At 39.0% G+C, this 15948-nt stretch overlaps 1 protein-coding gene across 2 annotated transcripts in view; it reads left to right on the top strand.

Annotated features, from left to right (window-relative positions):
* cyp4t8 (cytochrome P450, family 4, subfamily T, polypeptide 8) overlaps positions 1-15007 on the top strand; it is a 70364-nt gene extending 55357 nt beyond the window's left edge. For both annotated transcript variants that reach the window (XM_073063108.1, XM_073063109.1), the window contains exons 9-12: positions 1166-1299; positions 4194-4258; positions 7859-7941; positions 10734-15007. In XM_073063108.1, coding sequence (XP_072919209.1) covers positions 1166-1299; positions 4194-4258; positions 7859-7941; positions 10734-10926 — 475 coding nt within the window. In that variant the 3' untranslated portion in view covers positions 10927-15007. The remainder of the gene's footprint in view (positions 1-1165; positions 1300-4193; positions 4259-7858; positions 7942-10733) is intronic.
* The last annotated feature ends 941 nt before the right edge of the window (positions 15008-15948 follow it).

The following is a 15948-nucleotide window of genomic DNA, read 5'->3' as shown; positions in this document are numbered from 1 at the left end:
TCGATAGATTTTTTTGAAAAATGTCTTATAACGATGCTGGTTACTGAAGTACTGTTCCATAGCTTTGAGTGAGAATTTCAGCTGTAGTCATCCTAAATGGGAATATTTAATGTTTCCTTTAAGAGCTGCAAGCAAACAGCTGCCACTTAATGGTGCTTTCTTACCAGAAGATGGCAGTACATTTGACAGAAAGAGTGCATCAGTTCAGGAAGGCAGTCCAGTAGCAGCTTTGTAAGGCCATGAGTGATAGGCAATAGATGCTGCCCTTGCAAGCAATGCCATTTTCTCAAAATAATGAATAAATATAAAGGACATTGACAGGCACGTTTTGTGAAATCAGGTATCCTTTCTTCAGTATCAATCCACTCTCTTCGGGAAGTAGTAAAAATGTGGGGCCATGATTGGTGAAGTTTTTTAAATATGCAGTACATGGAGGGAACATGCTCCCATCACATAAGCAGAGCAGGATCCTGGTTCACTTTAGGGTCCCCTACTCTGAGTTCCCCCTCTCTTCACCCTCCCAGGTATTCTCCTCTCGATTTACCTGAGAGTCTGTGAGCGTACCTTTGGGGGCAGTCCGTGCCCACCATCCACCTCAGGTGGCATTCTGCTCACTGGATAACTCTCCCCTTCTGCTTATCAACACTACAGAGAAGGCAGGAGAGTTAAAGCCAGATGTGGCTCTCAGTCTTTGCCCAATTTGCCCAGATTCTTGTCCCAGATAGAATGTACCAGATATACCAGTCTTATGTTGTCTGGTTATTTAATAGCTCGAGGGGGTTGAGTGTATATGTGTCTTGTACATTTTTGGGCCCTCGGCTAAAAGGCCAAAATTCAGAATGACTAAGCAATGGGCTGACATTTCCAGGATTATTAAGCAGTCCTTGAGCAATGGCTGACAAAAATCGAACATACCACTGTAGAAGTAGAAGGCGAAGAGCATTGAAACCACTCCATCCCTAATTCATTACTTCTAATTGAAAAATTCCTTTTGTTGGGACAGGACAAAGTAATGTGGCCTTAATTTCAATTTTGACCGGTAGCAATGCTTCTTGTTCGAGCGTATGTTGTGATCTCTGCATTAAACAGTGAACTTGCACTCTTTGGAACTTCCATACAAGATTACCTGTGTTTTAATAAGTCACGTCTCTTTGTTGTTTGGCAGGAATATGCTCAGTAAGATGCCTTATATTACAATGTGCATTAAGGAATCTCTGCGTCTCTGCCCCCCTGTCCCAGGAATAGCCAGGAGGCTGAACAAACCACTCACATTCTTTGATGGGAGGATGGTGCCTGAAGGTTTCATTTAAAATTATTTTTTTATATAATATTAGAGAATTATTGTTAAGGTCTGGGTTTGTGCAATTCAAATTTGGGTTTTATATAGATTAGCTTTTCTCCCACATGATGCACTGAATCTAACATTGAGAAGAGAATGGATTGTAATCATGCCATTTGCTAGCATATGAATAGCTGTTTATTTAGTCAAAGTGATTAATGTCAACATTCATAATATCTCTTTTAAAAGACTTAATAACTTTGAGTTTAACTATGTATGTTCAACCATTTTCACCTGGGTTGATTTTAAATGTTAACAGAGTCAAAGTCAGATTCATGATCACTGACCGAGGCTATGAAATCTGTTGCTTTGTGGCAGCTGGACAGTGCAAGGTCACTGAGTTCCAATAAAAAAAACTAAATGCTACACAAGAGGAAAAGTGAGGTAATGTTCATCGATTCATGGACCATTCAGAGATCTGATTTGCAGAGTAGAACAAGATGTTCCTAAAATACTGAGTGTGGATCTTCAGGGTTCTGTGCTTCCTCTCTGATGGTGGTCATGAGAACAGGGCATGTCCCGGGTAGCAAGGCTCCTTCACCAGATTTCTAAAATATTTATGCACTTGGTATAGCTGCGGCTACTTTTGAGTGTCTTAGCTTTATTCCTTCTTAAACCTGAAAGTTTGTGTAGCCAATAATATTGACCAGCTGAGATACAGGTGTCATTTAATAGATCGGTACATTTAATTCAAAAATTATTTGTGAACTTAACAGTGTCACTGTTTTCACTCTCCATTGATTATGGTTGTCGGAGAAAGAAATTGTTGAACTTATTTTTCTATATGTTAGGTTTCAGGAAAAAAAGGATAATTTTTTTTTGCATTGGCCAAATATCATGCCATTCCATTCTTTTGAAAGCACAGATGAAATGAAGGATAAATGCAGAGATGGACTGGCCATTTTGAATTTCTGTGGTCTTTTTTACACAACAAATTATTGTTTTAATTGATTACTTCATTCACTTTCGAAAAATGAAGAAATTTCAAAGTGCTTACTATTTTGACTATTTAACCCCTCGTTATTCACCTCCCTGAAGAAACTGAACAATTTATATGCTGTCTGCCTGAGGCACACAGAGTACATGATGATAAATTAAATTTGTTTCGTTATGAGCTGTCTTTTTGCTGCTAACTGCAAAAATGAGTAATACGCCCCATTCATTTAGTTCTTCACAAATTAGGCACATATTTACAGTTTTTAACTATTCATGGTCAATGTGGGGCTGGATCATTTGTTACTAGTACAACATTGGATTCCTACTAACATTTTAACTTGAGACCAATGTCCAAACTGTTCAGAGGGGTAAACACAGATAGCACCAAAGGAGTCATGGATCAGTACTTGACTGCATTCAGTTGTGCTGTTGAGCCATGCCCCAGCTCGATCAGTTCCCAAAATGTCAAGAATTAGGAGATACAAAACTATTCAAAAATTATTAAAATCTAATTAAACTTTTGTTTTCATGAAAAGGTATTAAAATACTTAGAATTAGAAAGGAGGCACTTTAAAACAAAGTTTCAATAAAATGAAAACTATTTACCTTAACCTTCACTGATATCTCTCTCTAATGAAGTAACTGGCACCAGTTGATTGGCTGCCTGTTAGCATCAGAGGCAGTTATCAAGGATCTGGGGAACAACTATCAGCAAGCTGGGGACTTCTGCATTCATGTACACTCCCACTGAAGTTCTGCACCTGCTGACATTTATGAGGGGACATATGAACAGTTCTTTGTGGCTTTCTTTCATCTCTATGACTAATCTGAATCTTTTTTTAAAATGGACAGAGTGCAGTGTAAATTGGTTTTCCTTAGCGTTCATGGAAAAATATCTTCCTGTATCATTTCAATACTTTAACAATGAAGACAGAAATGGAGTGCATTACTCTTGTCCATCACTCCACTTGTTTTTTTAAAAAGTTTACTACAAGGAAAATGTGGCGTTATCTCTTGTTACCCATCAGATCTAGTTTGATCTATGATGTTGACAGTCAGTGCTCCCACTCAAAGTAATCCAAAGCCTCATGAACTCTTGTAAATTGGAGACAAATGTTCTTTCAGGACTAAAAGGTAATTTTGTCCTTCATGGCATTCTGATCTTGCTTACCGAACTGCAAATGCCAGTAATCTGATACAAAAATGTTCTCTCTACAACCAGAGTGATGCACCATCAATAACTCACGCCGAGACTTAGGAAGTGAGATATCGGCTTTTATTGACTGAAGAACAACACTACATCCTGGGGAAAATGAGGGAGAGCAGCAGGCCACAGTCGCCTTTATACAGGGGTCTGTGGGAGGAGCCACAGGGGTAGTCAGCAGGGTCTTGGGAGGAGCCACAGGAGCAGTCAGACAGGTATATCTAGTTCACCACACAGAGGTCGTGGGTTAAGGGTGGAAGGTGAGAAGTTAAGGACAACATGAGGGAAACTTCTTCACTCAGAGCTTTGTGAAGGTGTGGAATGAGCTGCCAGTATTTCAATGTTTAAGAGGCATTTAGATAGGTACATGAATGGTAGGGGTATGGAGGGCTATGGTCCTGGTGAAGGTGGATGGGAGTAAACAGTTTAAATGTTTCAGCACGGACTAGGCGGGCCTAAGGGCCTGTTTCTGTTCTGTACTGTACTGCTCTATGACTCTAAAAACAGAAAGTAGTGGAAACACTCTTTGTGGAAAGAGAAACAGAGTTATGTCTCACATTGAAGACCCTCTGACAGGGCTAGGAAAGAGACATGTCAGGGCTGTATTCATCTTGTGTGAAAAACAGGAAAATAATGTAAATAATGTAGAGTGTATGCAGGACAGTTAATTTTTGTAGACTTGTAAAACTCTTAATATTCATTTGTATTTCATAGGTTGCTTGGTGGGTGTAAGCATCTACTGCATTCACAGGAACTCCATGATTTGGAGTAACCCAGAGGTAACGAGCTATCCTGTTTCACTTGTAACAACAATATGCATACGTTGCTTCTATACAGCATGTAGTGTCAGTGGTTTGAAAGAAATGCCACTGCATATATTTACATTGAGTTAACTTGCATTGAGGAAGTACAGTTTTGAATTTCAGTAAACCTCTTTTATATATGAATATTTTAATGAAAGATTAAGGCAACTAGGACATTTCAGTCTCTATCCCAACACTAAGGTACAGTATCTCCTTATAACCTTGCTATTTGCAATTCATTACACATTTTTGATTGTATTATAATCTTCTAGCTGACCTGTTAACCAAGTTATACAAATGGCTTGTACAGCTCATACCCTCTGCAAATCTGGTCTCAAGGTTTCTGATATATGACTTTTGTCCTATCTAGCCCTATGCTCTTTTTATTTGCAACTTGAAACTAACTTGCTTTTCTCTCTTTCCCAATTCTGTTCAATGTGAAACATAACTCTGTTTCTCATTCGACAGATACCTCCTGACCTCCTGTGTTTCTTCAATTTTCTTTCCAGCATTTGCAATTTTTAAAAAATTTCCATATTCACTTTAACATAGGTCATTTAAAAAGTAGGCAGCAGACACCACCTGCATATGGGCACATTCAGAGGTCAAAGCTTACAGGTCGTCAGCAGTTTGTTTTCTGAGTAATGAGGGAATGAGCTTTATATTAAGCATATGAAAGTAAAGATCTCCTCCCCCCCCACTATAAAGGTTCATGATAAGGTCTTATAAAATGTGGGCCACTCTCCCTTTCTCAGAAGCCATCTTCCAGCAAAGGTAGACACATGGATGATGAAATTCATCACAACTTTGTGCACCAGCATTAAATTTGACTGTCCAAGGAAAAGAATATTTGAAGGTCAAAACCTCTAAGCCAGCACATATTTCGTTATTTATCAGGCAGTATTGATTCGCTGCCCTCCTTGCAATTTGAGATACCAGCTACATAGAGCAGGCAGCTCAAAGTACCGGAGAGGTACTACTGATGCTGTTTCTGCAAAACACTAAATCTATGGCAGGATAAACAAGCCAATGTTGGTGACCCCTCTTAGACGAGCAACCCCAGAATTTCAGCTGGAATTATAATTCTACTCATTCATTTCAAACAAGCATTTGACATTGATAAATTGCTAACAAGCTCTCGAAACAGAAACCCTTTGTCAAGCTGCAGCATTGAAAGAGGTTACAATGTGAACAGAGGACAAGTACTAAAATATCCCAGAACAAAGAGGAATCCACACCAATTCATGGAAATATTTAGTCCACACCCACTCAAAGTAGAGAAGTATTTAGCATGGCAGTACTCAGCACCTCAAGCCCTCTTGCTGAGAGCATATAGAGTGCCAACATAAAATGCAGAAAGGTTGTGACACTTCCGAAGCTCCCCATTGTGTAACCTAGTCCCACCTGGGCAGTCTGTGGTTCCCATGTTAAGACAATAAGGAAATGGGCCATTGGTCTATCGAATCTGCTCTGCCATTCCATCATGGTTGGTTTATTATCCCTCTCAACCCCACTCTCCTGCCTTCTCCCCATAACCTTTGACGACCTTATTTATCAACTTCCTTTTTAAATACACCCAATGACTTGGACTCCATAGCCATATGTGGCAATGATTCCACAGATTTACCACTCTCTGGTTAAAGAAATTCCTCCTCACCTCTGTTCTAAAGGGACACCCTTGTATTCTGAGGCTGTTCCCTCTGGTCCTAGACTCCACCGCTATAGGAATCATCCTCTCCACTTCCACTCTATCTAGGCCTTTCAATATTCAATAGGCTTCAATGAGTTCCCTGCCCCCCCCCGCCCCCATTCTTCTAAACTTCAGCAAGTACAGGCCCAGAGCCATCAAACGCTCCTCCTAGAATAACCCTTTCATTCCCAGGATCATTCTCGTGAACATCCTGTGGACCCTCTCCAATGCTAGGACATCCTTTCCTTGCTAAGGGGCACTAGTGCGGTCTGACCAATGCCTTATAGAGCCTCCTCAACCGACTCTGGACTTCTTTTTAGAATGGAAGCATCCTCAATCTCTAAGAGGAATATTTAAAGGCCAGAGGATAATCAATACAGCTGTCCAGATTTTTTTTGATGTAGCATTTTGGTAGAAGACAGAGTGTTGTCCAAGGAAGAATGTTGATATTGAGTACTCTGTATTAAAGTAGATGTAGCTTGCATCTTATACAGCAGATGGGATTCCCTGGCCTTTTGCAACATAAATCATATACAGGCATTTCAAAGAGGTTTTCTTCTGTCCACCCACTTTCCGTCTAAATCTTTCTTTCTACTGTCTAACAGGGCCTTAATTTTACCCTATTCCCTGCCTTTTTTTTAATCTTGAATTCACACCTTTTTACCCTGTGTTCCTCCTCCCCACCACTCCATCCACTTCTCCAGCAACAATTCTCTCTTGGCCTTTGTGTATTTTAAGCTGTTTTTGAATTGAATTGCTTTATTTCTTACATACTTCACATACATGAGGAGTAAAAATCTTTACATCTCTGTCTAAGTGCCCAATGTGCAATTTATAGTCACGTATAATAAATAGTATGTACAACAGGATAGTCAATATAACATAGAAATACAATTATACAATCATAAGTTAATCAGCCTGATGGCCTGGTGGAAGAAGCTGTCCTGGAGCCTGTTGGTCCTGGCTTTTATGCTGTGGTACCGTTTCCCAGATGGTAGCAGCTGGAACAGTTTGTGGTTGGGGTGACTCGGGTCCCCAATGATCCTTCAGGCCCTTTTTCCACACCTGTCTCTGTATATGTCCTGAACAGTGGGAAGCTCACACCTACAGATGCACTGGGCTGTCCACAGCACTCTTAGTAGAGTCCTATGACTGAGGGAAGTACAGTTCCCATAGCAGGCAGTGATGCAGCCAGTCAGAATGCTCTCAATAGTGCCCCTATAGAAAGTTATTAGAATTTGGGTTAGCCTGTCTCCATTCCTGGGTAGTCCATAACCAGCTCCTTTGTTTTTGCGACATTGAGGACTCTTTCGGGAATTAAAATGGAGAACAGTCTTAATTCCAAGATTTCGGTTTATTTTAGAGTACAAACAAACATACAAGTAATATACAAACTAAATAAGGCACTGAAAAATGATGCTAACAGGGAAATTAATGCTAAGGGATGTAAGACAATGTAATAAAGATGGCACTTCTAAACAATCTATCACTTTCATAATAAGATAAAGAAAATTCCTTAGATAGTGAAGAATTAATTAATAGGCTACATAATGGAAACAATTGCATAATGTGGGAGTATTTAGCCAATGAAAAATGGGAAAGGTGATAAACCATTTGTTTAGCTGCTGTACCGCTTTCTGCCAGTGAGTGTGAAAAATACATGTTTGTTAAAAAGTACAAATCATAAAACACAGTTAAAAAAACAGTGGTTTCCAACAAGTGTATTATAACTGTGTAGTAATAAAGTAAGTATTGGTTTTTCAGTCAGCATTGATAGGGAAAGCTCTTGAGATTTGATTACCTAGCAACAGGCAGTGGATTCTGTATAATTCTAATCTCAAATGAAGAACCAAGTCTGAACATTATGTTGTTTTATTCTTTTGTAGGTATTCGATCCGTTAAGATTCTCTCCTGAAAATTCAGCACACAGACACTCCCATGCTTTTATACCTTTCTCTGCTGGATCAAGGTAGCAAAGTGTTTGTCATCTTGCCACAATTGACATCTGTGTTAATTTGGAGTTATTTTGAGCAAATAACTTTCCATGAATATGCAGTTTTTTTAATGAAGATCATCACCGGATGCGGTGCAAAGCGGGGGGCGAACATAAGTGGAGATGTGGAGAAAGCGAACCAGCTGAACAACTTCTTCAACAGGTTCGACAGCTCAATCTCATCCTCACCGCAGAAATCCAGACCAGGCTTACTTCCCTCACAGGAAAATAGCCACTCACAGGAGACCTTGCCCACGTCCAGGATTACGGCTGCACAGGTGGAAGGTCAACTGAGGAAGATCTGTACCAGCAAGGCGGCTGGACCGGATGGAGTTTCCCCACGATTACTGAGGGCCTGTGCGACTGAGCTGGGAGAACCACTACAGCGCATCTTCAACATGAGCCTGGAGCAGAGAAGAGTACCCAGACAGTGGAAAACATCCTGTATTGTCCCGGTACCGAAGAAACCACAACCAAAGGAGTTGAATGACTTCAGACCTGTTGCCTTGACGTCGCACGTTATGAAGACCATGGAGCGGCTGATAATACAGAATCTGAGGCCACAAACCAGGCACGCCCAGGATCCTCTTCAGTTTGCGTATAAGGAGAAGGTGGGAGTGGAGGATGCTCACGTATTTGCTGCACAAATCACTCTCTCACCTAGAGGGGGTCAGTTGTGCTGTGAGGATTACATTCCTTGACTTCTCTAGTGCCTTTAACACCATCCAGCCCAAGATCTTAAGGCACAAACTAACGGAGATGAGAGTAGACTCTCACATGGTGGATTGGATAGTGGACTACTTGACAGATAGACCTCAGTATGTGCGGTTGGGAGACTGTAGGTCTGACACGGTGGTCAGTAGCACAGGGGCGCCGCAGGGAACCGTACTCTCTCCGGTCCTGTTCACCCTGTACACATCAGACTTCCAATATAACTCGGAGTCCTGCCATGTGCAGAAGTTCGCTGATGACACGGCCATAGTGGGGTGTGTCAGGAATGGACAGGAGGAGGAGTATAGGAAACTGATACAGGACTTTGTGATATGGTGCAACTCAAACTACCTGCGTCTTAATATCACCAAGACCAAGGAGATGGTGGTGGACTTTAGGAGATCTAGGCCTCATATGGAGCCAGTGATCATTAATGGAGTATGTGTGGAGCAGGTTAAGACCTACAAGTATCTGGGAGTACAGTTAGACGAGAAGCTAGACTGGACTGCCAACACAGATGCCTTGTGCAGGAAGGCACAGAGTCGACTGTACTTCCTAAGAAGGTTGGCGTCATTCAATGTCTGTAGTGAGATGCTGAAGATGTTCTATAGGTCAGTTGTGGAGAGCGCCCTCTTCTTTGTGGTGGCGTGTTGGGGAGGAAGCATTAAGAAGAGGGACGCCTCACGTCTTAATAAGCTGGTAAGGAAGGCGGGCTCTGTCGTGGGCAAAGTACTGGAGAGTTTAACATCGGTAGCTGAGCGAAGGGCGCTGAGTAGGCTACGGTCAATTATGGATAACTCTGAACATCCTCTACATAGCACCATCCAGAGACAGAGAAGCAGTTTCAGCGACAGGTTACTATCGATGCAATGCTCCTCAGACAGGATGAAGAGGTCAATACTCCCCAATGCCATTAGGCTTTACAATTCTACCGCCAGGACTTAAGAACTTTTTAAAAGCTATTATTAATGCTTTTTGAGATAGTGATTTAGATGCATATCTTATTTTTTTACTGAGTTAAGTATTGTATGTAATTAGTTTTGCTACAACAAGTGTATGGGACATTGGAAAAAAAGTTGAATTTCCCCATGGGGATGAATAAAGTATCTATCTATCTATCTATCTATCTAATAGAAGTAGTTCCCATTCACAGACATAGTTAAGTATCTTTTGCCAATGTGGACTGACAATTTGATACTGGTAACTAAATATATAGCTGAAATCTTCAAGGCGAAATGAAATGGCCATGTATTGTAACATAAGATTCATTGTTTAAAATTGCACAGCTTGCTAAATAGTTGCAAAGCCAATGTTGCATTTCAGTGTTACTGAATGGAGACCTGGACAGTTGTTTTGTCATTCCCACCTGTGATTTATATTGCTCGATTTTTGGTTCTTTTTCTTTAAATCACAGATTGCTGCAAATTCTCCATTCCAGATATGACTGTGGCTAGGGAACAAGTAATGAACAGTGTGCTTATAAAACTTGCTTCTGTTGTTACCTTTGTGACTGATGTTTCTAGAACTTTCTTATTTTAATTCTTAATAATTTGCTGCATTTTCTACCAAGTTGTAGAGGTCTTTAGCAATTCTAAGACAGATGGGATATCTTATGGTTCAAATTCTTCTTAAGAAATTAGACCTGAAATTTTAGGAGGTGTTTGTGTGATGTGTTTAGATTATTTTCCATTCAGAATACAGATTGCAGTGGTCCATGATTTTTTTTTCTGGCTCCCCAACTCATTCCCAGCCTTGTTCCTGCTTTTTATGTTGGTGAGATATAACTTAGAGTTGAGAGGTACTTTCTCTTATGCTCCAGGGACATACTCACTACTTGCTTAGCTTCAGAAAGGAGTATCTCCATTTTGAACAGATCAGTTTACACAAATGTCTTTTTTCAATTGATGGGTTGAAAGAGTAAACTCCAAGAACAAGGGAAGAATAATATGTACATTAAGTACCTTGGCTAACTGTTTTCTATTTAAATAAAATATATTTCTGATTAAATAAAATTCTCATGGAGTTTGACTCAAAACCTATTTCATTTTCATTTACAGGAACTGTATTGGTCAGCAGTTTGCCATGAATGAGATGAAGGTGACCATTGCTTTGATCCTTAGTCGATTTGAGCTGGAAGTTGATGCCTCAAAGCCACCGATGAAAATACCCCAGCTAGTCCTCAGGTCCAAAAATGGAATACATCTAAAACTTAAAAAAATCAAATCAAGTACTGATGAAAGAAAAATTTAATTCTGAAAAACATTTAAAAAGTGGTCATTTCAATTTCAGGCAAATCAATCTATAAGACAAGCAATTCAAGAAATAATTATGGGATAGTAAGGAATATTTTTAAGAATTTGCATGTGTGTGCTAAAGCTGTTCATTACTTGTGTTATTGCTGGAATGTCATGAAACAATCAAATTATGTCAGATAATGCAGAACACCTAGTTGTGCCACATCCTGACCTAGAATTCTATTGCTGTTCCTTCATCTTGGAACTCCTTATAGGAGTACTGTTCCCCAAGGTATGTTCAATCTCTCCTTCCTCAGCCCATCATTCAGTTATTAGAAAAGTTCATACTGTGGCAGAAAATGGCAGATTGCCTGTTGGAAATCAGTAAAAGGTAATTGTGCCAGCTTACAAAAGCTCACTCAAATGAAACTCAGCATCGTCTCAACTTAACTTATAATGTTATTCATCATATAGGAATATAAACATCTCTAACCTGATGCAGTATCAAACTTGGATTTATCATACTCTAGTTAAATGAGTAAAACTTTGTGACTATCTCAAATTTACACGAATTTGAATCCAGACATCCCACCTCTCCCGGAAGTTCCAGGAGTCTCCCGCATTTTGATAGCGGCTCCCTGATGCCTGCAAATTATATACAATATCCCGGAAATCGATTTTGTTTGAGAGAGAGAGAGACAGAAAGCGCGAGAGTGAGCCATGGCAGAGTGTTCAAAAAAAAGAAAATATAAAATGTACTTCACCCTAGACTACACTAAAGTGTACTCCTGCTTAATAGGGGTCAAAAATAATGACAGTGTTGCTCGCTGCACTGTTTGCAACAGTGACTTTTCTATTGCCCATGGTGAGTTAAAATGTAAAAGGCATGTTGAGGTGAGTTTAACAGGTGTCATTCGTTCATTAGCATAGCTAACGTTAGTTAAACTAGCTGGCTAACTACTCTATTGCAGACATCCCACCTCTCCTGGAAGTTCCGGGAATCTCCCTCAAATTGATGGTGCTACCTCCCTGAAATGAGTTTTTGCAGGGTGGGATGTCTGTGAACCAGTTGGTAAAATATTTGCTAATATATTATTTCACTATTGAAGATTCCATCATGGCTGTTACAATCATCATGTAGATAACTTATTTGAGAAAATCATTCTGTCATTGCTTATAACTAGCATTTCAGCCACTAGATGGAACTTCATTAGGTTCACATAACCATTTCTACACTATCACTAATAAATTCCAAACAAAGTCTCTCTGTTCTGCCTTTCCATGAGCAGTCCTACAGTGAACAGACTAGTAAATGAATAAATATTTTCAGAGCAAATGTATTGTGTTTGTACAATAATATTGTAACGTTCTCGCTCGGGTGTAACGGAACCCGAGTTAAACGTCGAGGTAAACCGTTGTCAATGAAGACAGAATCACAGTAAGATTAACCGTTTACTGTTCACTCTTCCACATTAACGTATGGTGAAAACTGTTGATAAAACAATACAAGATTGGTACAGTATTTGTTTCCTTCTAGATATCACATTTACATCGTGAATACTTGCAAAGGTAAAACTACAACAACTACATTACATTAAAGTGCAGCATACAGTCAGAATCTATCTACGCCATTGACTGCTTTAAATACACTTCAACACAAACTATCCCGACTCTTTAACTAACGAAAACATAAACCTTATCGACCGTCGTTACTTTTAACAGGATCAGTGTTAACATTTTAATTCAACATATCGATTATCTCATGACTTACAGCGTTGCTTTCACTATGTTTCTGGTGCGTAGAGAGAAAACTCTGCTTGCGCTGAACTGGCACATGTCTGGCCTCCACCTTCCTGTCTTTTTCAAACCGGTATTTTCCCACAAGACGCAGCGAAACCGGATGTGATGTCATCACATGCCGCGATATATTACTGACAACGAATTTACTTAAACAATCCTAACTTTAACTAAAAAATGCTAACACACGAATTACTAAGCGAAAATACTATAAACTAAATAACTGCCATAAAGGCAGCACAAATATAAAAAACAATAAGTGAATCTTGCTGCACTTGACAATTTGTGGAACAAAAGTAATTGAGGTATTGCTGGAACTTTAAGAAATACCATGTGTAATTTGGAGATACAAGAGATTGCAATGCTGGAATTCAGAGCAACAAACAACCTGCTGAAGGAACTCAATGGGCTGAGCAGTATCTTTGGGAGAAAATAAGTTGTTGATGTTTCAGGTTGAAATCCTGCATCAGGACTGTACGACCAAGGTTTTTAACTGATCGATGCTGTTCAACCTGCTGACTTCCTCCAGCAGATTGTTTGTTGTGTGTAATTTGAATGCCTTCTCTCTGGTTCATCATCGGAGCATCGTACAAGCAGAAGAGCCAAATCCTTCTAAAACAGCAGCTGCTAGAAAATAATAATAGCCTGAAAGCCAGGCCAGCAGCAGATGTTGAGTGACTGAATGTACTAGTTGGTAAATTCTCTAGTGAAGAATGTTATATAAAAAGCAGCTACAAAACAAGGAATACTGCTGAGTATTGGTTTGTTTAAAATGTAAAAATACATTTTATTTCAATTGATTGATATCAGCTAAAACAAGAATTTTTTGTTAGATATCATGATATTTGAAATATTTCATTTCTTTCCTTCTAATTAGTATTTTAGTTATTTGAACATTTTTAGGAGCAATTTTATAGAGTTAAAATATTTTTCAGGCCCTCTGACAATATTTTAGACATTATTGCAAACTATACAGAACATAGAAGCACAGTAAAAAGCCCTTTGGCCCAAGATGTTGTAGCCAACATAATGCCATTTTAAGCTGCATACCTCCCTGCATGTCATCCGTATTTCTCAGTTCCCTGTATATATCTTAATGCCTTTTAAAGATTGCTATCGTATCTGCTTTCAACACTTGCAGCTTATTCCAGGTATTTACAACTCTGTGTGCACAAAAAGTGCCACATAAATCTTATTTAAACTTACCCCCTCTCACCTTAAAGCTATGCACTCTTGTATTTGGCATCTCCACCATCTATCAAGTCATCCCTCAGCTTCCAATGCCAATAGTCTTAACTTTTAGATCAGACATTTTAATATTTTTGAAATTACCTATGTTTGTTAGGTAATGTACAAATATTCTTAAGAATGAATATTGGTACTCCTAGATATACAACACCAGTGTAATTCTGTTGGTATTGAAACAGGAAAATCCAGAAATTGTGCTAATAGTCAGATAATGTTAAAACATGATCCTAGCTATCAGGAGTGCTAAAAGGTCTCAAAGCTGAAAATTTCTTCATATCTGCTTGGGGTTGGCTATATAATCAATGCACTCTGGACTCAGTTAAGATACAGATCTTTGTCCTGGCCCAGACCTTGTCTGGAATTGAAAACGTAGTTTGTAGAACTGGAGCAGATTTATTTGCCAAGCAGCGATGGTGTTACTTCATGCACTTGGTTACAATTAATTTTGCCATTTTTTTCTCTCCCTTCTGGAGAGTAGCCATGCTGTTCCCAGTGTAGTTCAGGTATCTAGCTGAATTCATTCAACGCCTATCCTTATTTATCCTGAATATCCCAAATAGTGTATTAACACAGATTCCTGTTGGTCACATCTCGTGCCTAAAATGAGAGGATTTGTTCTGAGCTCCACCTACAACTTCCTGATGACAGAGTCCTTATGATGATCAGTGATTGTAAAGCAGGAGTTTTGATCCTACATTCATCCTGTGCATTTTAAGAGTTAGAGATATTCCACCAGCATAGTTATTTTGTTTTAATGTTCCTATGGTAGAAAATATAGCCATGAAAAACTGACTGTCGGCAGAGGAACAGTGGAAATAGTGGTAAGTTGACAGGAGAGGCAGCTTGAAAACTGACAATAAGATTGTTTATGTAGAGTTGTTTAGTGATGATATCCAAAAATCAAAGCTTTTTCTAAAATTAATGTTGCTTGTACTTAAAATGTGAACTTTGTATTTTAACTATGCTTACATTTTATGTATGACCGTAACTACTGTTTTTAATTTCTTTAATGAATACTGTAAAAATAAAATACTGAACTTTGTGTATTATAATCTGATGAAAAGTCAGTCTGTCTTGGAATTAATCTAACAGTTTCACAGAAAGGGTCTGGCTTCTGCCAGAAGATAAGTTGTTTGGGTAGCATAAAAGAGAAAGAACAAGTCTATCAAAGAGCCATAGAGGTTTTTGCTTCAAATTAAGCTTAATGTGACTTGTATTGTTTTTTTTTAATTAATAAGGCACCCAGTTTGTTAGGTGTTTGCATATTGTGATACTGAGATTACAACTGATAGTAATTTAAAAATCTTCCAAGACAAGAAAAATACAAAAATGGCATCAAAATAACCATAATGCAGCAGAGAAGGATCCAGCATTCAGCAAATTGCAATAGAATCAAAATAGTTATGTGATATATGTTCAGGTTGGCAATAACTTTGAGCTAAAAATAAGATACAGAAATACTTTCTTATCAAGCAGCAAAGTTAAATAGGAAAGCATCTCTGCTAAATGTTGTAGAACAGCAAATGGAAAAGGGACCAGATATGCCATGAATTATAGAATGCTGAAGAAAAACAGAGAGAAATAATAAGATCTTACCATGTTAACAAAGCTTCCTTGGTTGTGGAAGTTGTCCCATCTAATTCCAAAAGAGTTCATTATAAATCTACCGAAGGTCTAGAGGTTCACAACCTCTCGTTTTAATTGCTAGAATGCACTTCGGCTTCCTTCACAGTGGTCACTACCAAAAAGGGCTTAAGTTTCATAAACAATGAGGAATTGACAAAAGTTCACTCACAGTGGGTAGTTTATTGGAGATTCAGAGAAGAACAGCTTGCAAGTTTCATAATAACAATAACAGAGGATGATGAAGTGACTTTATAAGTTGGACAGATTTTGAGAGATCTCTTGGATTTTACCTTATGTGCACATTGATATGCAAGTTCTTGTGCACTGTTACTACATCAACCAAAAGACAAATATTCTACTCAATGGA

This window comes from Hemitrygon akajei, chromosome 12 (assembly GCF_048418815.1).
Source record: "Hemitrygon akajei chromosome 12, sHemAka1.3, whole genome shotgun sequence".
NCBI classification, from domain to species: Eukaryota; Metazoa; Chordata; class Chondrichthyes; order Myliobatiformes; family Dasyatidae; genus Hemitrygon; species Hemitrygon akajei.
The sequence above is the reverse complement of the archived record's forward strand: the minus strand, read 5'-3'. Positions and strand labels throughout refer to the sequence as shown.